The sequence below is a fragment of the Pseudonaja textilis genome, chromosome 3 (assembly GCF_049901715.1).
Source record: "Pseudonaja textilis isolate UNSWEBS1 chromosome 3, rPseTex1.2, whole genome shotgun sequence".
Taxonomy (NCBI): domain Eukaryota; kingdom Metazoa; phylum Chordata; class Lepidosauria; order Squamata; family Elapidae; genus Pseudonaja; species Pseudonaja textilis.
In genome coordinates this window covers 172,405,250-172,428,749 of record NC_141992.1, presented here as the reverse complement: position 1 = coordinate 172,428,749, position 23,500 = coordinate 172,405,250, and the positions used below count along the sequence as shown (strand labels likewise).

General features: G+C 37.4%; 1 protein-coding gene across 2 annotated transcripts in view; it reads left to right on the top strand.

Annotated features, from left to right (window-relative positions):
* Nucleotides 1–23,500, top strand: part of MMP16 (matrix metallopeptidase 16) — a 187,316-nt gene that overhangs the window by 127,432 nt on the left and 36,384 nt on the right. For both annotated transcript variants that reach the window (XM_087931486.1, XM_087931485.1), the window contains exon 6: nucleotides 3,829–4,043. In XM_087931486.1, the coding sequence (XP_087787612.1) occupies nucleotides 3,829–4,043 (215 nt within the window). The remainder of the gene's footprint in view (nucleotides 1–3,828; nucleotides 4,044–23,500) is intronic.

Genomic DNA, 23,500 nt, shown 5'->3' with positions numbered 1-23,500 from the left:
TTGTGTTTTACAAATTAAATATGTGTTTTCCTGTTGTTATTGCTTTCTCTGATGTTATCCTCCCTTTGTTTTGCATGGGAGATTTAGTTTATTCACATTAGGAATACAGGAGACAGAAATTCCTCATTTTATGTATTCAATATCTATTAATTTGCTACTAAACTTTCTTCATTCCCTCCAGTATTTCCATTTCAGCATTTCTTGTCATCTTATATTTCATTATAAACATTGATTTACTAAAATATGTTTGAACTGTTTCTATTCCTTCACTAGATAAACTGATTCCCATCTTGTTTAATGGTGGAAATGTCAGATTAGTATTTTTATTGAAAAGTAGTAATTTGTTCTAAACCATTGCCATTGAATAAGAATATAAAAACAATTGAGGTTCATTAAATCTTTTCTCTTTACAAACATCTATTCCATATTTTACAGTGGCCTGTTTGCTATAAAATATGAAAAATGTCACTAAATTGTTGAAAAAGTCTAACTACATAAATTTTTGAGATCAGTGTATTTGATAAAACCCCCTTTATCTTTTGGATTTTGTCCAAAGAATTCTAAATGCCTTGAATATTTCACCAATAATGTTTTAAACAATTTAAGTTTAAACAATTTACAGCAAAGGGAGCATTGTAGTTCAAGTATGCATGGAGATCCTTAATCATCCAGGTCATGATTGTCCCAAAGATACTTTTTCCAACAACAAAACAAAACACACCTTTCTTGCCTTTTTTTCTTTGAAAATATTAGAAGTTAAACATTTTCAAACCCAAAAAAAAAAAAAACCAAGAAAGTCCAGTTGCCTTTTAGTAGAGGTACCTTTGGGAATATCTTTCAAGGATCTACATTTTAATTTGCTCTTTGTCATGACATTTTAATTTTTTAATTTGTTCTTTGTAATGACATTTTAATATTTTTGTCTTTTTACTAACTGCTTACTTTTTCCTGTCTTTAAGTCTGTTTAGTTATCTTTATTGGTACAGCCATGTCCCCTGATTACTACTGTTTCTTGTTCCTTTGATTTGTTTTCTGTTTGATTGGTATGGGACCTCTGGATACGTTTAGACTAGAAACTGCTTAGAGCACAGACATGAATTTTCTTACAGTTGAATAAGGTTATTTGTTATTGCCACATCTGTTTGTAAGACTGATGAAATTGGGACTGATGAAATTGTAACTGTGGTAATGTACAAGTAGCTCAGTTTTATATTGCATGTTAAAGAATATTCTGCTTTTCTGGAGAGAGAGTGAGGTGTTTCCCATGAACTCTTAGACATCTAGACCAGAGGTCCTCAAATTTGGCAATTTTAAGACTTCAACTCCGAGAATTCCTGAGCTAACATGACTGGAGGAGGAATTCTGGGAGTCGAAGTCCACAAGTCTTAAAACTGTCAAGTTTGAAGACCCCTAATGTAGACAGAAAAATCTAGACAATTTTTCTATTTTTCTTTGATACTAGATTCACATTTCTAGCAGCTGTAGGCTAAATTTTGAAGATTTGTGGATCTTGGGAGTTAGACATGTTTTGCTAAACAAACTGTATGTGTGCAATTTTTGAATTCCAAAATTTTAAACTGAATATTGCCTGCCACAATTCCTCTGAGGTAATGTCAATGATAAAATCCAAAGTTGGCTGTCACTTAATATTTAGATTAAACATTGTTCAAATGAAGAAATATTTCATTTTTAATATCTATAATTTTATCATGCAAAACTGACTTTAATTAATGTCTTTAAAAGATTACATATATATACATATAGACTAACACAATACAGAAGTCTGATGATGGCAGATGAGATTCTGCCGAAACGTTGCTACAACTTTAAAAGCACAACTATAATGACGTGGGAAAATACCTGAACAAAGGTGAATTTTTTATATATAAGGTGCCACCAAATATTATTGACTATTCTCTACATCTAGAATATCAGATATTAAGGAAACATAATTATGCTATTTTTTTTCTGATTTGCATGTGATATGAAGAAAGAAGAAAAAAAACTTTATTAGATCTGTCAAAGAAACAATTTATCTACCATTCTGTTTTTATATGGATAGTCCAATGTCACTAAGAAGGCCACATCAGAAGCAAGAAAATGACTAAAGTTTGACCCTACCAAACTACCTTGTTATTTACAGATAGCATACCTCTAGCTTATCATTATAACAAAGCATATTTTTAGCAGTTATTCTGGCAAAGAGCACCTTAAACCATTTAAACCATTGATAAGTATAGTCTTAAGATAATATGACACAACATTCATGTTTAATTCATTGCCTAAGAATAGTGATGTGCAGCTATTTGGATATGAATCACCTTTTCTACTTTGGACCTGAATAACTACATACTGTATTCCTATTAAAGAGAAAACATTCCATTTTTCTTGAATATAAAAAAATTGTTGCAAGGTACTGCTTGTTTAGATGCATATCTTCTGTTTTTATTAGCTCTTCTATTTGATAATTTAATTTGTAGGCCAACCTGAAATCCATTCTAATAAACTAAAGCACTTTTAAAAAGCATTTAAAAATTAACTTTATAGATATGTTATAACAACATAGATTTGTCTATCGCTTTCATTTTTTTGTATGGTTTAAATTCTACTCTAGTACTAATTTTTGTATATATCTGCCCCAGATATATCTTTCTTTGTTGAAGGCTGTAGAGGTCATAAGGATAATTTAGTTTATTTTAAAAGGATGAAATAAAATAACCATAGCTCAGCAATTTATAACCAGTCAAAAAAAAGTGGAAAAGCTAGTTTGTTGTAGTGGCTAAGACATTAGGCTAGAAATGAGGAAACTACGAGTTCTGGTCCCATCTTTCCCACAGATCTAACTGAGTGGCTTTGGGCCAGTCACTTTCTCTGAGCCCTAGAAAGAGACAATGGCAAATCACTTCTGAAAACCCTTTCCAAGTAAACTGCAAGGTCTTGCGCAGGCAATGCCCAAACATTTGACATGATTAAATGGAGGAAAAAAGTAGAATAAATTTTAACAGGCACCCAGTAACCAGAAATTCAATTGAGATGAATTATGCAAATTTAACTAGACCTAATTAGTTAATTTAAATTAAACTAGCCTTAAAAATAACAATTATTTCAATGTGTGCATTTCTGGTCTAAAATATATATATTTTAACCACAGTATATTAATCTGTCTGTAACATAGTAATGTGGATAGCTGTTTTTGAAAAAGGAAAAAACCTTGGAAATGCTTAATATATTTCTCTTAATTACTTAGTAATTAGTAAATAAATACAAGAAAAAATTAGGAACACAATTAACCTCCAAAATTGTGAGGATTCAAAATAATTAAAAAATAATTGTTTTCTGGTTTTATTTTTTTAACAAAGAAATCACCTTAAAAAAGAAACAAGAATAAATGCAAAAAGTAAAATACAAACTGAGAAGAAAAAGAAAAAAATATCTTATACAGTATTTTATACTTACCAACAGCCACTAGTTTACCAATGAATTCACTACCATAATATGAACAGTACAAACTATTATTGTAAGATATCATAGAATCTTTGCAGTAACAATATTACTGTACCCTTTCTAATTCAAAAGAGAGAGGTCACAAATTTCTGACAATTATTCCTTGACAATTATATAACTTTTTCATTTATTAATATAATGCTTTTTGCCATCCTCCAAAATAACTCAGTGTTGAGTTCTCCAATCATTTAACTTGCTAATGAAAAATTATGTCATCACGTTCTTATGCTATTTCATAAAATCAGTATTATCTTGGTTCATAAAACCCAATATTATGCAACTTACGTATATTAATCTTATGAAAGTTTTCTTTCTCATTTAAAGGTCCACCTGACAGAATCCCACCACCAACAAGACCCTTGCCGACAGTACCTCCACATCGTTCTGTCCCTCCAGCTGATCCCAGGAAGAATGACAGGGCTAAAGCTCCTCGGCCACCCACAGGGGATAAGCCCTCCTACCCTGGTGTCAAACCCAACATCTGTGATGGAAATTTCAATACTCTAGCCATTCTCCGCCATGAAATGTTTGTTTTTAAGGTAGGCGGCCATTTTTTTTAAAAAAAATTTAGAGCGAGAGAATGTATCTTCGCTTTTTCAAAAGCCAGCTCTCATTCAGCCTGATTGTGCTTCTGAGCTTTCTTGCTTTTTCCAAGTTCAAGAAAGACATCTGAATGGTTTATATGTTTATCAGAGAAAAGGCCTGAATGTTCTATTTTGAGGAATGAATTAATGTCAGCAGGAAATTGCAATGCTTCATAAATGTAATGGTAAGTAAATACTGAATATTATGGGAGGATTTTAAAAAGGCATAATTCAAGTCATGAATAGAAACTAATAGGGATGATTTGGTTGGGAATTTAGCCATTTCCACGCTCATTGCTATTATTATGTTTTCTGCATAAGGACCCTGTAATTTAAATTTATAATTAGATCAGACACTTTATAAAAGATATTTGTCATAGTGTTGTGGTTGCCTTGATACATTCTGAGTGGAGGCCAGTGTTAAAAGAAAGACTTTGCAGGTGTTTGAAGGCTTTTTGTTATTGATATTTTTGGGTTGGTTCAATTTTTGTTTGAAGATGTGTCTGTATGGCACTTACTTTGATTTTAAATAGGCCAGTCAATATTCAAAGACAATCAAAGCAAATCGATTGACTGGACCACAATAATGATCTGGCACATTTTCTTGAATGATTTCCAAAATGCAACAGGGCCATAATTTTAAATGATTTTTATGGGATATTTTGGTACAAGTTTGCAAAATTAAACAGAGAATATTAAATGACATTCTATTAGCTTCCCAACACATATTCTAATTTTATATTTTCTTGAACTAGCTGTGATTCAAAAAAAAAATATTATGTGACTATTTAAATAAATGCACTTCTAGCATACACAGAGTCTTTTAATTTTTCTTAGAAAATATATTTATAGAAACAGTATTTAAGGATTAATAGGATAAGTGTTCTACTGGTGTCCTCAGTGTTATGCATAACTGTTGCAGGGATGAGATTCAAATTTTTTAACAACCGGTTCTGTGGGCGTGGCTTAGTTGGTGGGCATGGCTTGGTAATCATGTTATTGGCTGGGCATGGCCAACTCAATATCACTCACATTGAGGCACGCATCTCCTCGCCTGGCCTCTCATGACTGTGGGAATGCTGCAACAATCGTAAGTGTGAAAAATGGTCATAAGTCACTTTTTTCAGTGCCATTGTAACTTAGAATGGTCACTCCACACAAGCAAAGTACCAGCAAAGGAGGGGAAAAAAAACTCCAGAGATGTTCCTGAGACAGGAAGTCTAGTCCTGCCAAGAATGTAATAAGGTTTAACAAGAGAGGCAGTTTCTGTAAGCAACACCAGAATGTTTCCTTCCTGCTTTCCTTACAGGATTAGGCCACTAATTTTTTCTAACAACTGATTCTCTGAACTGCTTAGAATGTTACGAACCAGTTCTAGCAAATAGGTGCGAACTGGTAGAATCCCACCCCCGATCTGATGTCCTCAGAACTGTACAAAGATCAAGATCACTCAAAAATATCAACCTTGGATTAAGCTCTAATGCATAGAATACAATTGATTAAATATGAGATGTTTCTGTGACTTCATAATTGAATTACATTTCCTATAGAAAAGACAATGTATATAAGGGACATGCATGAAAATTACATCTAAAATACAATGAACAGATTGATAGATAGTAGAATTTTATTGACATTCATTGGAACTCTCAGCATGCAAACAAATGATAAGTTGGATCCACAAATTATACTGACATTTCTTCAATGTAATGTATTTCTATTGGGCTTTGTCCTCCTTCCACATGTCAATACAATTTCAAAAACAGCCCTCATTCCCCAGAGGTCCTAAGGCAACTACCCTCAGCAGCAGGAAGATCTGCCTGAAGGCAGAGGGTGCTAAGAATCTCCAGGTTAAATCAGGATGCCTTTGGACATAGGAACAGTCAACATTCAAGCAATGAATAATGGAAGTCTCACTAATAAACTTGACTACATTGAACTATGCAAGGCCATAAGAAAATGTATCCAAGAAGAAATCACCAGTTTAACATGAAGCTTGTGGAAGGGATTAATGGAGCAAAATGCAAGCTTATAAATATAAGAAAGAAGATTTTTGTATTAAAATATAAAGATGTTCTGTATGTAGAACAAGATAGGAAATGTTAGAAATAATTGAAAAATTCTATTCAGAGCTATAAAAAGATCAAGAGAATTCAAAAGTAACAACACCCACAAAAGAAGAAATGCAGATGTCCTAGTAGAGAAAGTGTCAAGTTTCATTGCCACAAAATCAATGAAAAATGGCAAAGCTTCAGGAAATGACTCTGTTATGGTTGAAATGCTGAAAGCTGGCAGTCATTGTTTATACAAGATACTAGCAAAAGTATACTCAAGATACCTCAGAGAAGAAGAAAAAAATACCCAAATGCACAGAAAATACTGAAATGATTTTTATACACAAAAATGGGGCTCAAGATGATTTAAAGAATTATTACCCAATAAGCATTATTTCAGTCATCTACAAGGTTTTCACCAAGATAATAGCAAAAAGATAATTGAGCACATTAAATGTTGCACAGCCAAAGGAGCATGCAGGGTTCAGAAGTGGCTACAGCACAATGGATCACATCCAGGTTGTTCAGCAAATCATTGAAAGGCACGAGTATACCATGCCTCTGTGCATGGTTTTCATTGACAACGAAAAGGTGTTTGACTCAGTATTCCAGCAAACAGTCATTAAGGCATTGCTTAACCAAGATGTAGACAGTGCTTGCATAAACTTACCACAATCAATAGATAAAAAAACAATGGCAACAATTTGCCTTAATGATCTTAAAGTAGAAATCAACATAGAACGAGGTGTATGACAAGGCAATACAACATCACCTATCCTTTTCTCAGCCTTCCTTGAAGAAGTATTTTGCAAACTAGAGTGGGCAAAACATAGAATAAAATCAATGGTGCTTATTTAAATCATTTAAGATTTGTAAACAATGTTGTTCTCTTCTCACAAAAGAGCTACAAAGACACATACAAGAGCTGCACAAACCAGGAGAACCATGTGGCTTAAAAATAAACTTGAAAAAGAGCCGGGTTATAAATTCACCAAAGAAAGAAAAAAATATTATACCTGGAGAAGAACTAGACATAGTAGACACCTACATATAATTGGGTCAATGGATCTCAATGGAAGGTGGTACAATAAAGAAAACTGAATGGCGTATTAAATGTGGTTGCAGGCATTTGGCAAGCTAAGCATAATTTTCAAGAACAACTTCCCCCTTATGCCTGAGAAGTTTTAGATCAGTTTATGCTATCTGGTCTAACATATGCTGGTGAAACACGGACACTAACCTCACAATCAATACAAAAACTACAAGTGGTGCAAAGAGCCATGGAAAGATACATGCTCGGCATTACAAGACAAGGTAGAAAGATCTGCACATGATTAGAGAACAAATAAAAGTATATTTATCATCTCACATTTATCATCAAGAGAGTAAAAGAACTGAAATGGAAAAGGGCTAGTCACATGGCAAGAAGAACTGATGGCAGGTGGACCAAGGCAGTCATAGAATTGATCCCCCCTGATAAAAAGCATCCATGAAAGAGATATAAAACAAGATGGAATACATTGACGAGTAGAATTTTCAAAATGAAAGACAGTTGTGCTGCTTGTGTAATAGATGGTCTCTGTCTTATCAGATAACTGATTCGAAACTACCTGGTGATGCCAGGAAATAATTAATACAGGGAATTGTGGGAAATTAAAAGATTTTCCTCCCCCACTGATCAATAGAAGAAGGGTCACACTTATGAGAGGTTCATAATATTGATTATGCCAGTGTAGAACTTCAGACTTTTCAGATATGACATATTAATTGGTCATGATAGACTTGCTACACAAAAGTACCTCAAACCACTCCAATAAAAATAGTCCAGGAGACCAAGTAACTTGGCATTTAATAAATTGAAATAACTGAACATTATTTAACAATACTACTTAGTAGAATGCATAACTTTCCCTGATAACAAAATGAGTAGATTCTAGGTAATTGATTCATGGTTACTTCATGTCATAGAAGAATGTCTTTTATGTATTAAGTATTTTTCAGACAGAACTACCAGCTTTTGAATAAAGGCTTTGTAATATTATGGTTTTATTTTTAATACCCCATGGCCATCCATCTTTGTGAATGAAGTGAAAGGTTAAGAATCTCATTTTCCAACTTGACATTAAGCAGGATATTAAAATTCCCAGCCATTTTTTATGCCATTCATCTCGTAAACAATAGAATGTGCTCTAATTTGTTTTACACTGTAGAAATTATTTACTACATCACTAAAATAAATCTTATTTTTATTAGCCTAAAACTGTGGTTTTAATTGGAAAGATCAGCCATAATTTTGTGTAGTGCCTCCCTTTTAGTTATGAAACCAAAGCTGTAACTTTGATACAGACAGTAATCATTCATCTAATCTTAGAAAACTCTATGCATGTCTACTTAAAAGTAAGCCCCACTGAATTTTGGTGGAAATTATGTCTAGGGAACTGAGACAAAAATGACAGATTGCATTGTGTGTAGTGAAGTATAGCTTCTTTTCTGATGTTTTATTTATAATTATATTCCTCTTCAGAAATAAAAGCATTCAAAAATAATATGCAATAAATAAAATCATTTTTTCCATCTTTTTATATAGTTTGTCAACAGAATATTAAAATAGTATGTCCTGTACTTTGGACTCAGAAGCAAAAAGAGATTTCAGAACATGCAGAGGTGTAAACATACTATGTTTCTATAATTTCTTAAATCAGTCGTGTGTTTTCACTGCTACCATATGATCTCAGGAGTAAACATGTTTGGTTTTAGGCAATATTTTTCAAACTTGGTAGGTTTAAGATGCGTGGACTTCAACTGCCAGATTTCACCAAAAATCCTCACATCTTAAACTTTCCAAATTTGAAAAACACTGTCTTTATACATCACATTACCACATGCTCGTAAGCATCTTTTTGCTTTCAAGTCCTTAATCTCATCTTCCTAATGAATATTATATCTTCTTTTATATAACATCTTATTTTGTGTGCCAAGATAGATAATTTAGCAAGGATTTCTCTCCCTTGCAAAAAATATTAATTACTGAAAAGTTTGACTATTCAACTGATAGTGAAAGTTGAATAGAATGTTCTAGAAGTATTACTGGAAATTATTCACAAAGTGAAAAATGCTGGTTATTTAGATTATGTTGATATCCAAAGAAAACAAAACATTGCTGGCATTCTGACATTTAGTTTACTTTATTGTTATTGCACCTCGTACAACGAAATCAAACACCATCTTCAGTGCACATCATAACCATGACCCTGAAAATAAACACAAACACACATCCTTCACCCTTCACACATTGAACTGGAAACCGCTGACACCACACCAACACTGCACTATACAGCAGAATTCAAAAGAGCTACTGCCCTGGGATAGAAGCTGTTTTTCAGCCTATTTGTCCTTGCTTTTATTATTCTGTACCGTCTGCCAGATGGTAATAGTTCAAAACAAGGGTTCCCAGGATGAGATAGAACTTTGAGAATGTTTTGAATTTTCTTAAGGCAGTGGGAGCTATAAAGCACTTCCAAAGAGGGAAGAGGGCAACCAATGATCTTCTGTGCAATGACATTAACCCTCTGGAGTGCTTTCCTATCTGCCACTGTGCAATAGGCAAACCATACAGAGGTGCAGTATGTTAAAATGCTCTGTATGGTGCAGCGGTAGAAGGTCACCAGCAGTTTCTCATTCAGTTGTTGTTTTCTGAGAAGCCTCAGATAGTATAAACTGCTGGGCCCTTTTGACCAGGGCTGCAATGTGGGCACCCCAGGCCAGGTCCTCTTTTAGGGTAACACCCAGAAACTTAAAACTGGCCACTTGCTCCACTTGGTCTCCATTGATAAGCAAGGGCTGGATGTCTGATCTGTTCCTTCTATAATCCACTATAAGCTCCTTGGTCTTATTGGTGTTGAGGACCAAGTTGTCTCCACACCACGAAAGCAACCAGTTCACCTCATCTCGGTAGGAAGACTCATCCCCACCCGGAGATAAGTTTAGCCATCTATCTAGGATGTATTAAAATCTTTGAAAAAAGAACATAGGGATTCTAAAATAAATTGACTATGAAAAAATTAAGAGAACTAAGCAAAGCAATGCATATATGCTACCATTTACTTTTCAAAATGATAACTTTAACTTATTTTTGTGGTGGATAATGTGGTTAGAATCAACAAAGTAATGAAAATGATTAAAACTTCTATTTATGCCTTTCAGTTGCAATGTAAGACACAATCTACATCTTAAAACACAAATAGTATATCACTAGACATTAATATGAAACCAGCTCTGAGGGCATTCAGTTTATCCAGAAGAAAACAAGAAATGATTGTGGCCATCTTTGGAAATACTGAGTGGATCTCTGGCTATACAGTATAGTAAGCAGGTACATCTTGCTTACTTAAATGCAGGCATAGGATGAGTTACCGTAGTAGTTACTTAAACTTCACTATATGATCCTACTTTCTTCCTACTCCTCTAGCTTCACTTGAGTGGCATTCTTATCTTGGCTGTAATTATGAATCACAACTATGAAAGAATATACTTCCTCTTCTCTAGATGATGAACTATAAGCGTATACAATTAATTTTACTTCTTATTATCTCTATAATGGACGGTGTGTGTTATTTTATTATTTTTTCTCCCATCATAAAACCTTTTCTTCTTCTTAGGCCACTATATTTGTATCCCATTCTTTTCACAACTAGTTATGCTGTGTTAGTTTTCCCTATTGCAAATCAAGCATGTTAGCATTATTACATCATGGTCAGTTCATGGTTCTTTATACTGTAATATATGTGAGGGTAATAGTTGCAATATTCAGCTATATTTTAAGAATAAGACAATTAGGAAAGGAGGAAGAACAAGAATAGAATATGAGACATTATAGGCCAATAGTGGGTATCTCTTAATTCAGTTCAGGGAATCTCTCAATATGATACAAAAGTAAAATGTGAAGCTGCATAACAGGTGTAGCTTTGATCCATAATTGATGTAATACATTTATGGGTTTCAGAGCAATGCTCACTACACAATAGCCAAACTTTATTCAATTAAGATGGGAAGTACCTTTCAGCCAATAGAAAAATATAAATGCAGAAATATTTATGATTGTCTTGTTCTGTTTTCGGTAAAATGTGTTCTATCTTCCTGATAAAAGATATTTTGTAGAATAAAAACATAGTAAAAGCTGTTGTGTAATGTTTTCTTCAATAAACTAAAAATGCAGCAACAGATAACAGATATTTCTTTATTGAAAAGAGGCTGCATGGTAACTTTTATTATGTTTTTAACTCCATGTGAAATGTTTTAACACCGACAGAAAGTACATAGAATGTTGATGAGCTCTATGAAAATGCACTTTATAATACATGCCACAATTGCTTTTGTTGTAGTGAAATTGTAGCTATTCCCACCTTTTTCTATTCATTAATGCAAGTATGCAACGAATTAAAATCACAGTTCAGATTTGAGCATTTAGAACCTTATTAGATAGAGATGAAGAAAGTATTACTGCAAACAGGAATGATGTTAATGAATATAGCTGATTCTTACCAGAATGTTAGTAACTTCACTACAATGGAATGTGATATCAAATCTCTACTGAAGAATCGATAGTGCTTGACATTGGAGAAGTAGGAGTGTCAACAGCATTTTATGGTAACATCTAACATATTTTTTAAAAACAGTCTCATAATTTCTGGAAGGTTGTTTGTGTTATATCTGGGAGGACGGTTCAAGAACGGAGGCAAGACTCAGATAGTAACTAAAGCTCTTTATTTGTGACTTCAGATCTGAGCAACTAACCCCAGCCGCAGCAGCCCCTTATAAAGGGCTGGCTGCGGCTAGGCAGCCAATGAAGGCGATTTGAGTTTGCCGCTCTTGGCAGGGCCAATCGCGGCAGCCCGTTTACTGGCCAATCGCATCAGTCTATGGCGACCAATCACGATCGGCTTTCAGCGGGCCAATCAGATTTGCAGGCTACGAGCCTGCTAGTCCGGAACACCCCTCCCCTCTCGGTTCCGTTTAAGGGGTGGAGTAATATAGTCTCACAGGTAGGCAGGTCTTCGCACCTGTCTGCCTGACTTACGCAGTTCCGCTGGACCCTGTTCAAACCCGGGTTCAGATGGACTGCTTGCTGGATCAAACAGGAACGGTGAACCGGTGTCATGGTTAGGGCTCTCCTCTGGTGCCCCCGGGGTGATGGAGTCCTCAGCCTGGCTCCCGGGGCTCGCTGAACCTGCCTGGTTGCTGCTTCTTGGCGAAGCGTTTGACTGTCCAGTCTCAGCTGCAGCTGGTGAGTGTTGCCAACCATGGTGCAGTGATCTCGGTGTTAGCTCGGAATAAACAGGTGTTGGTTCTAATTCTGAGTTCACTGCTTCCCCTCCCCCCCCTAGTGTCAAATTTAGGGTCAGGGTTGGAAGATGTGGTTAGTCTGGAACGCAGTTGGTCAATATGGCGTTTTCATGGTCTGCCATCAGTAGTGAGTAGACGGTAGGAGTGGGGACCCGTAACTTGAGTTACCTGGGCAGGAATCCAAAGGGGATCCCCAGAAATTTTTTTTGCGAAAACAAGGTCTCCTACCTTGAAAACACGGTGCTTGCTGCTGGAACCCAGGGGCTTTTCCGGGGTGTAGGCAGGGTGCAAACGATCTAGAGGCGATCTGAGTTTCCTGGCCATCAGGAGTTCAGCGGGGCTCTTGTTGGTCGTGCTGTTTGGTGTGATGTGTTGCAGGAGCAGCATTCTAGTGACTTTGTCGTGGATGTTGCCTTGATCCATTTTCTGTAGGGTTTTCTTTGTAAACTGAACCATTTGTTCAGCCCGGCCATTCGCCGCAGGATGAGCCGGCAATGTGAGTGCGTGTCGGATGCCCCGTTCTGCTAAATACTGTTCAAAAGCTAAGGCAGTAAATTGGGGCCCATTGTCAGAGACCAGGACATCTGGTAACCTGTGTGTGGCGAAGAGTCTGTTCAGTTTTTTAATGACCGCCTCAGTAGTGGTTGCTTTCATTTTATTGACCTCAAGCCAGTTTGAGTAGGCATCAACAGTTATTAAGAAGGTGTGGCCTCTCGTAGGTCCCGCAAAGTCAATATGAATGCGAGACCAAGGACCCCTGGGTGTCTCCCATTCTGTTGGTGGGGCTTTAGGTGGAGCTGAGTGGTTTTCCTGGGATTTGTTACAAGAGGCGACCCAGGTTTCGATTTGTTTATCTATACCTGGCCACCAGGCATAACTTCTTGCCAGCGCTTTCATACGCACAATGCCCGGGTGTCCATCGTGTAGCATTTGCAAGACCCTTTTTTGTAACTTAGTTGGTACAACAACTCGGTCTCCCCACAAAATGCACCCTTTTTGTGAAAAAAGTTCCGTTTGTCTGTTTTTAAACGGCTTAAACATTTCCTTAGTGTCATAATCTGGCCATCCCCTCTCCACCCAGCCAAGAACTCGTGCCAAACGAGTTTCAAAGGCGATGTCTTGAGCCGTTAGTGGAGGCGATGGCATTGTCTCTATTTGCAGTATGGGGAGTGTGGGAGCTGGGTCTTCCTGTGGCTCGGGTAGCTGTGTGCGGCTCAAGGCATCTGCGTGGGGAATAGATTTCCCCAGGCGGTACTTTAATTGATAGTCGTAGGCAGCGAGAAATTCTGACCATCGCGTCATTCTGGGGGAGAGAATGTGTGGAGTAGGTTTGTCGCCCGCCAGGATCCCAAGTAGTGGCTTATGATCCGTTATAATAGAAAACGGTCTCCTATAAACATATTCATGAAATCGTTTTATTGCAGAGACAATAGCAAGGGCTTCCTTATCTAATTGGCTATAGTTCCTTTCTGTCTTTGATAGAGTTTGTGAAAAAAATGCAATTGGTGCTTCTGAGCCGTTTGGTAGGACGTGGCTCAGGATGGCCCCTATCCCAAATGGTGAGGCATCACACGTGGCCGTCAAAGGTAGTGTCTCGTTATACTGAATTAGTACTGCCTTTGAGGTAAGGAGGTCTTTTACTTGCTGGAAGGTGTGTTCCTCCCAACGTCCCCAAATCCAGGATGCCCTTTTATCGAGTAGTCTATGAAGGGGCTCAGCAACAGTCGCCTTTTGGGGTAAGAAGATGTTATAAAAGTTAATAAGTCCCAGGAAGGCTTGGAGGTCGGTTTTGTTTTTGGGTCTTGGGGCGTTTTTGATAGCTGCCAATTTTTTTTCTGTGGGGTGGATTCCTTGCTTGTCAAGGAGGTAGCCAAGAAACTCCACCCTTTCTGTGCAAAGCTGGCACTTTTCCTTCTTAACCTTGAGGCCAGCGTTTTGAACCTCTGTAGGACTGTTCTGAGACGTTTTCTAATTGGTTTTTGTGGGTGCTGCTATTAATACGTCATCAAAATAGGGCACGACCCTTTTATCCCTTGTAATAGTCTCTCCATCAGGCTTTGAAAGATGCCTGGGGCTACGCTTACACCAAACTGGAGCCTGTTGCATTTGAATGCACCATGATGTGTGACTATAGTTTGGGCTTCTGCAGTCTCGGGATCAACTGGTAGCTGTTGATACGCTTGGGCCAGATCTAATTTTGCAAATATTTTGCCACCCCCAAGTGAATGCAGGAGATGTTGAACAACTGGCACTGGGTAGGCGCTCTGCTGTAGCGCGTGATTGAGGGTGATCTTGTAGTCACCGCAGATTCTTATGGACCCGTCAGGTTTTATGGGGGTGACGATTGGTGTCTCCCATCGGGCGTGGTCAATAGATTCTAACACGCCCTGCGCAATTAATTTGTCCAGTTGCTCATCAATTTTGGATTTAAGAGCAAAGGGAACTCGGCGTGGCTTTAGACGAATGGGTGCTATGTCGGGGCGAAGATTAAATGAAATAGGGGACCCCTTGTACTTGCCTAGGCTTTCGTTGAACACTACTCGGAAGTCGTGGACGAGAGCCGCCTCCCAGTCATTGTCTTCAGTATGATGGATGCCAGCCACTCCGATTCCTAATGGCGCGAACCACTGAAGACCCAATAGACTTGGCCGGTCTCGGTCTATGATGGTGAGTGGTAGAATTGCCTTATGTCCCTTGAACGAGACCTGCACATGGCGGGTACCTGCGACTGGAATCCGGTTGCCTTGATAGTCTTTCAGTATGAGTCTCTGACTGCTGAGGTCTTGGCGTCGGATGTTATGGATTAGCTGCTTGAGTGTTCTCCAGGATACCATGGATAGTGATGACCCAGAGTCGACTTCCATGTTGCACGGTTTGTTTTCAATTGTGACCTCTACTCGGATCTTTTTAGCGTCAAGTGATGAAGCGTGGCCGATGGTGATGGTTTGATGATCCTCCTCTCATCTGGGGGCGTCGTTAAACCTTCAGGGTCTGCTGTACCGGTTCCACTGGTTGCCAGGGCGGTCCCTCTGCATGGTGGCGTTGCCATCGTTTCTCTTTGGGCTGCTCCCTCTCCGTCTGGGGCTGGAATTTCTCTTGTTTCTGCATACCTTTGTGATGTGTCCCCGTTTCTCGCAAAAACGGCATATGGCATCTAAGAATCTGCATTCGGATCGGGAATGGTTTCCCCCATATCCGGCGCATTGGTAGTTGGATTTGTGACCCCGCTGGTCCCGTTGCTCACGTTCTGACCGGAGCCTGTGGACTTCTTCCTCGCTGTCTGAGGATGACTCGACGTCTTCGTGATGGGTGGTTGATGTGTACTTGTCTGAAGGTTTCCCAGCATCGTTGGTGGGTTGGCAGTTGGTCCCACTGGTTCGACGCATTCGTGCTGCCGATTTACGAGTGGCTTCGGATGCTGTGGCGTCTGCTATGGCATCTGCAAGCGAGATGTCTCCCTTGGCCATGATCTTGCTCTGGATGGTGGGGTCTCTGAGGCCAAGGACGATGCGATCTCTCATGGCTTCTTCGAGGTTGGCGAAGCCACACAAACCACCCAGGTTCCTCAGGTCTGCCACAAAATCCCCAACACTCTCACCTTCACGTTGGTCCCTCTGGTAGAACTCATGCCTGCGAATGAGAGTTGGCATGGCTGGGGCGTAATGGTTGCGCAGGATGGGAGCAAGGGTGTCCCAATCCATGGTTTTAACTTCAGCTGGCTTGGCTAAGGCTTTAGCCATCTTAAAAACGGCTGGTCCACAATGGGTTAGAAAAACGGCTCGTTTCTTGCTGGGCATGACATCTTTGAGGTTGTTGGACTCCAGGAACATTTGAAATCTGTCCATGTATGAGTCCCAATCTTCGCTAGCTGGATCGAATGATGCGGGTGGTATAGCGCTGCTGGCCATGTCGCCGTCGTTGCGCTCTGTCAGCCACGTGCTCCTTCGGCTAGCTCAATTCAATAGCTTCTGTTGCCTCCGCATCCCATCCTCGTCACCAGTGTTATATCTGGGAGGACGGTTCAAGAACGGAGGCAAGACTCAGATAGTAACTAAAGCTCTTTATTTGTGACTTCAGATCTGAGCAACTAACCCCAGCCGCAGCAGCCCCTTATAAAGGGCTGGCTGCGGCTAGGCAGCCAATGAAGGCGATTTGAGTTTGCCGCTCTTGGCAGGGCCAATCACGGCAGCCCGTTTACTGGCCAATCGCATCAGTCTATGGCGACCAATCACGATCAGCTTTCAGCAGGCCAATCAGATTTGCAGGCTACGAGCCTGCTAGTCCAGAACAGTTTGTATAGTTGTCGACTAGGCTGTTGATCAAATTGATCATGTCAGGAAACAGAGAACACAACGATTCAGGACTACTGGTTTTTGAAAGATGTTTATAAGCCTGAAGGATTGTCCCATTCCCCCGTTATATCAAACAGAATCAAAACAGGTTCATTTTGGTATTTCACACTTTCTCCTTTCCTTAGATTAAGTTATTTACTTTAGTTTACCTGCTCTTTTATTTCCTTTATCAGTTATCTCCATGCTCCACACAGTGTTTCTTTGAAAGATCATATGTACAACAATGTTTTGTCTGGGCAATTTAAGGTGTGGAAGTCCACATCTCTTAAAGTTGTTAAGATTGAGATAGCTTGTAGGTGCCTACAGGAAAAGGTGTTCTTTCAATAGTACCCTGAAACATATTTGCAAGTACATGAAAAAAGGAGGATTCTAATAGTGAGGGTTGGAAAGTAGAAAAGGAGATCAAAGCTATACTAGTAAGCACATATTTCATGTAAAACAAGAAGTAAACAGTGCAGGAATATGCATTAGTATAGCAAAATAATTGAAATATGATAGCTGGTATGTAGAATAGTGCTTGTGCAAATTGAAAGGCTTTCTTAGCCCAAAAGGTAGGAGATAGAGTGAAGGCAGTATCTACTGTATATGTAACAAAGAAGTTATTTATTTATTTCCTTAGTTTGGTGCACTCACAAGATTCAATTTTCATGTTATTCGGGACAATCTGTTTTCTTTGTATTGCTAGCAGGAAACCAATCAGGGAAGTCTTGATCTTGCCACAGAAGTTTTAACCTATTTAAATTGATCTGCTCTTAAAGACCACCAGGAAACTTTATCTGGTCCAGAATGTAGCAATGTATGGCAATGGAGGGGGTAGCTTTATCCTATAACACATCTATTACATAAGCTGCACAACTACCAGTTCCTTTCTGGATACAATTCAAGTTGCTAGTTATCACCTTTAAAGCCTACATGGTTCAGGGCCAGATTCTGCAGGACTACTTTTTTCTTAAGGGCATATACCTGTCCTATCAGGTAAGAAAGGATGGGCATGCTCTTGGTTGGGAAAAGAGACTGTGTTACTTAACAACAGGTTTTTGTTGCTTTTAATCTGTTTAGTTTTACAGCTGTATTATGTTCTTCGTGATGCTTTTACTTTTGATTGGGAGTCACCCAGACGTGGTTGTAAGTGGTGGCTATATAAATGATTTAAACAAATAAACCAAATTTAAGCAAAAATGCATATTATATAGTAAGGCATATGAGTAAAAAGAAGAAAAAGTCTAATGAGAAAATGGAAAGCAATGTCTGGACAGGTGTATTAACTACAGGCAAGCAAATGGGAGTACAAGCAATAGTAAACTGCCATTTTGGCTTGATTCCTGCCTGGAGCTCAACTTAATAGCAACATTGCTTGAGCAAAGCTTGGCTCTTAGCCTGAGGCTTATCAGCAGACTGAGTTAACCCTGTGCAGTCAGTATAAGGGACTATTGCTAGAGAACTACAATGGTATGCAATAAAGTTGTCTAACAGATAAGTATCAGTTATCCTCAAAATAACTCTTTATTCAAGTTCTGCCAGTATACAGCTATATCTGTTGAAGATCAAAGGTTAGCTAACATTTGATTTGTGATAGCTCTACATTACAAAGATATACTAATCAAATGCAAATCTCACAACACAAACCTGTTCCACAAATTGATTAAAATTATTCCTTTGGCAGGAGAATCAAGAAATTATAAATGATAGAAATAATTTCAAAAAATCTCAGCAAGGAATAATTTTAAATTACACCGAGACATCTTTCCATTTTTTTTATCATTAAACAAGTGTTATCCTGTAGTATTAACAGTACATACCAAAAGGAATAATTGCAAGAATACTTCAAGCACAAAGCTTAATTAAAATTTCTTTTTGTTACAAAATGATAGCTTTTTAACTAATTTAGGTAGACAGCTTGAAAAACACTAGCAAGTGCTTCTGGAAACACTGTAATCTGTGTAAAGAGCAATAACATTTAAGAAACTGTTCCTTTGGTTTCTTACTGAGTATATTAAACCTAATCTTAAACATAACAAATTACTTATTAGAAAAATTGCAGCATATCTTCAAGGTGACCCAAGTAGACCTATAATTCAGGAAAAGTCACCCATTCCAACTCATTATTCCAAGGAATTTTTTTCACTGTCACTATCAGTAGAGTAGCTATTAGCAAGAAGCTTGTTGTTCTTTTAATATGAGATCCAAATTGCCATTATTTCTAACCTACAATGCTCCCTCTGATGTAAAAGAACTCTTATCTTTACTCTATGCACAGATTCTGTAAGTCCAGTCCATTCTTGCAGAGGTACTTCTTGGTCAGCTGCTCAATCACCAAAATGTCTTGGGCTTGTCAGGATAATTGAGGAATGATTCAAAAGTTTGTGTGCCCATAACATTTGTTCCCTTCTTGTCAAATGGCTTGACTCAGCCACAAGAGAATTACAGTCCTTGGACTAATACTCTGTTCAAAACATTCTAGCTAAAACTGTGGGTTCATAGTTGACACTGGATTGGAAAGAAGATTTTGAGAAATTTTAGGGAGCATCTTTAGCTTGTAGATAACTTTTTATTTGGTTTTGCTTTTAAAGTTTGTGATGGTAACAGAGCTTCCTTTTTGAGCACCATTGCTGAATAGTCTTTCTGGAGAAATTGTGTTGGTGCTGCCAGCTGGCACATCCTCCTTCAATATCTTGGATACTGTACATCAGGGAGCCTGGGGTAGAAAATGATAATGACAAATCACAAAAAGACAAAACATCAGGATGGCCTTGATCTTGCTGGCCTTTCATAAGTCCTGAAGACCTAGTTTTGTGTCAAAACCTAGAGTCCTGAGTGTGTGTAGGGATCCATTTTTGTTGTGTTAGTCATTGTGGGGTATGATAGTTGTTGGCTGCTCTGTATTTTAATGTATGTATTGTTGTAATTATTTTTATTTTTATTTAATTTTGTTTGTCACCCAGAATCACTTGTTTAGATAGATACAAATTGAATTAAGGAATTGTCAGCTACTGATGTCAACGGGATAACAAAAACCACTACTAGATCAAATGCCAATAATCTAAGCCACTATGTGGGAGACAACTGCCAGAGGAATTGTAATTATGCCATTGGTAACAAAGTTTGGGAGACCCAATTTTTTATACCCTGGAATGAAGATTATTAATAGTCTGATAGAATCACTCCACAACAAAATGAAGATACATTCTGGTAGCTTTCCTTCCCTTTTCTTTGTGTTTTAGAGTTTAAACTATTTCTTTTGATACCAGAAAATTAGAAGAAAGTGCACATCACAGTTGAATGAATACAAAAAAAGTCTGAATTCGGAATAATATCTTAAAATAGTTAAATATTAAACAATTATGCCCATTTGAACATCAATTTTATACCTATCTGCCTTCCCAGGTAGCCCAGATAAACTACTTGGCCAGATGACCTAATTCTACTTTATTGTAAATCTACCTTAGCAGAATCTTGCAAAAATCGAAGTACAAATCTCCAACCATCTCCTTTATTGCCTGAGAATGCAGGAAGTGGGTGTCCCTTCTTAGCATCTTTCTCCACCCATTAAGCAGTTGCAAGCTATGATTTTTCTTATCTGACTCTTCCCTAGACACCTCTTCCACCATCTACCAAAGTCATTCCCACAAATTATTACAACACTTTTCAAAATCTCTGTATGAACCACATACCATCAGCTTCTTCCCTCTTTTTTTGCCCAGGTGAATTTATTTATTTATTGGAATTTATCAAACAAAAATGAGAACAAGAATAAAAGAATAAAAATACAATGAGAGGGATGATAGGCACATTAGTGCACTTTTTCATTGTAACTATCTGTTACATTTCAAGAGGTATGTCAGTCCTACAGGTGGACCAGACTAAGAAACGTTGTGCCCCGAGGAATTAATTTTTCTGTATCCAGAATCAGCACCTTGAAGCCCTTGGCTGACATGTACAGAAAAAGTACAGAGAAGAGCAACCAAGATGATTAGGGGACTGGAGACTAAAACATACAAAGAATGGTTACAGGAACTGGGCTTGGCTAGTCTAGTGAAGAGAAGGACCAGGGGAGATATGATAACAGTCTTCTAATATTTGAGGGGCTACCACAGAGAGGATGGGGTCAAGCTATTTTCTAAAGCACCTGTAGGCCAGACAAGGAATAATGGATGGAAACTGAACAAGGAGAGATTTAACTTGGAAATTAGGAGAAACTTTATGACAGTGAAAACAATCAACCAATGGAACAGCTTGCCCTCCGAAGTTGTGGGAGTTTCATCACTTGAGACTTTCAAGAAGAGATTGGGCTGCCATTTGTCAGTTGGACTAGATCACTTACAAGGTACCTTCCAACTCTGACTATCTGTTATTTGTTATCTGACTTTTCATGCTTGATTTCAAAATTCCTCTGCAACTAATCAGTTTGGAGTCCTTGTAACAAATATATCTGTCACTTCCCTGGCAATCTGCTGCTTGGGAGAAACGAAAGCTTCAAATTGTATCTATTTGTTCCCATCCTTTCACTCATTAACATTTCCTCCTGAATGTTTAGCAGCCTTAAGATAATGTGGCCTTCAAAGAAATGAAGAAAGATTGCCAGACCAGATCTCTCTCATTTTTATGTCTGGGTGTTGCCATTCTCTTGAGGTTTTCCCAGCCCTCAAATTAAATTAAAACAAAAGCTTTGGATGCTTAATATGGTAGAACTAATTCTGTTTAATTTGCCTTTGCTTTACCATCATATTTTAGAAGGTAGTTTGTATGTGTGAGTGTGTGTGATGTTATGTTCTTTTTGTGGGCTTGGGTAAAGGCAAGCAAATTACACAGACAATCAATTACAATGGTAGCCTTTGCCCACCATTATTCTTTATTTAGCTGTACTTATTTTGTTGCATTTGGAAATATTTCAAGCTTGAGGCAGTTTTTCAGACAGTGTCTTTAAATGGGGTTGCCTCCAATCCCTTAGGAACATTTATCTATTCCAGCTGAATTTACATATGAATAATATATACGAATAATATAATATATATACATTTGTAAAATGGTAATTGTAAGAGGTTTTAGCAGCAAAGATATTATCCATACTTGTTAATGAATCATATCCAGTCAAATGTAGGCTGTCTCTTTAAAAAGGAAGCAAACAAAATATATTAGAACACATTCTATACAATTTATCCCCAGTTATAGTTGGTTGTACAGGATACGATATAGGCATTACAGATAGAAACCATTTGTATTGGCTAATTCAGAAATATCATAACATGAAGTAATGTAAGCTAGCTATGTTTCTGTCCATTCTTGAAAAGAAGAATTGAACATATGAGGATTTATTTCTGAATAGGCTTGGTTAGCATCCAAGTTAATTAGAACTCCATCAGAATTTCCCATTGCACACAGTGGAACTTCTGTCAAATAAAAGTCAGTAGACTTAAATATTCAGACACTTTTAAAGCATGAAAAATACTTTGCATTGCTTGGTAACTCAGAGCTCATGCATATGAATTTTAGCAATGATCAGCTGATGCACAAAAATGCATTTCTTGGAGTCTATAGCAATTTGCTTAAGGTGTCAATAGTAAATTAAATTCATAATACTGTGTCATTTATAATGATCTCTCAGATTTTTTGTCCAAGATATATATTTGTCAAGTTTTATTATATGCACAAACCAGAATTTAATATGAACTTTGGCATCATTTTTGTAAATCGGTGTACTTTAAAAGATACTTGCTACATTTTCATTTCATAAAAATATAGATATGGTCTGAATCTAAAATCAGAATAGATCAGTAAAATAACTCTTTAGGGACTGTTTTGGATTTTATTCATTTCAGTATTGTATTATTTTTTTTATTTTTATGCACTTCTTTTAATGGTATTTTAATGGTATTTCCTGGGTATGTTCGAATATATGTATCTAGGTTGCATAGGTTTTTATGTAAGACAGGCAGAAATACAGGGATTAAAATAGCACTTACTAATCAGCAGAAAAATTAATCTTCTACTGTATTTCCAATTATTTTGTCATCTCCCATTCCAAGTGTTTAGATAATGCATCATTTGATGATTAATTGTAAATATATGATCAGGACAGCTATTCTCTTCATTCACCCTGTCCCACTCCACCTAACTTTCCTCAGCATATTTTTTTTCCAATGACATTGGCTTATTTAAAACTTATTTGCCTTATTTATTTATTGTTCATTTAAGGCTTATCTTAACATTTGCTCCCTCACTCTACCAACCAGCAAAATTGGTAGAAAATATCACTGTGTGATACTTTATATTTATTTGCTCTGGTTAGTTAGGGTGAAAGTGCTCATGCTGAATATTATATACTTTTAAAAAGCCAGCACGTGGAAAATCTGGTAATGAGCATGTTCATAACCCCTAACTATATTTGTTGTATTATGTAAGTCATCCAGTGAGATTTAAGACGAAACAACAACAACCCAGAGTTAAATTGATACATGAGAAGAGGGTAGATGTACTGAAAACTCGGGGAGAATAAAATATATATGTAATATACAAAATTATTTGACAGGTAACTTTATAGAGTAAATTATGCTAACCAGGATTAAAAGTTTGATTTCCACCCACATTTTAAGTTAACCATTGCACAAGTGAACAAATATATTACTTATGCACACAGAGATACAAAAATACTCCAAATTCCAAAACA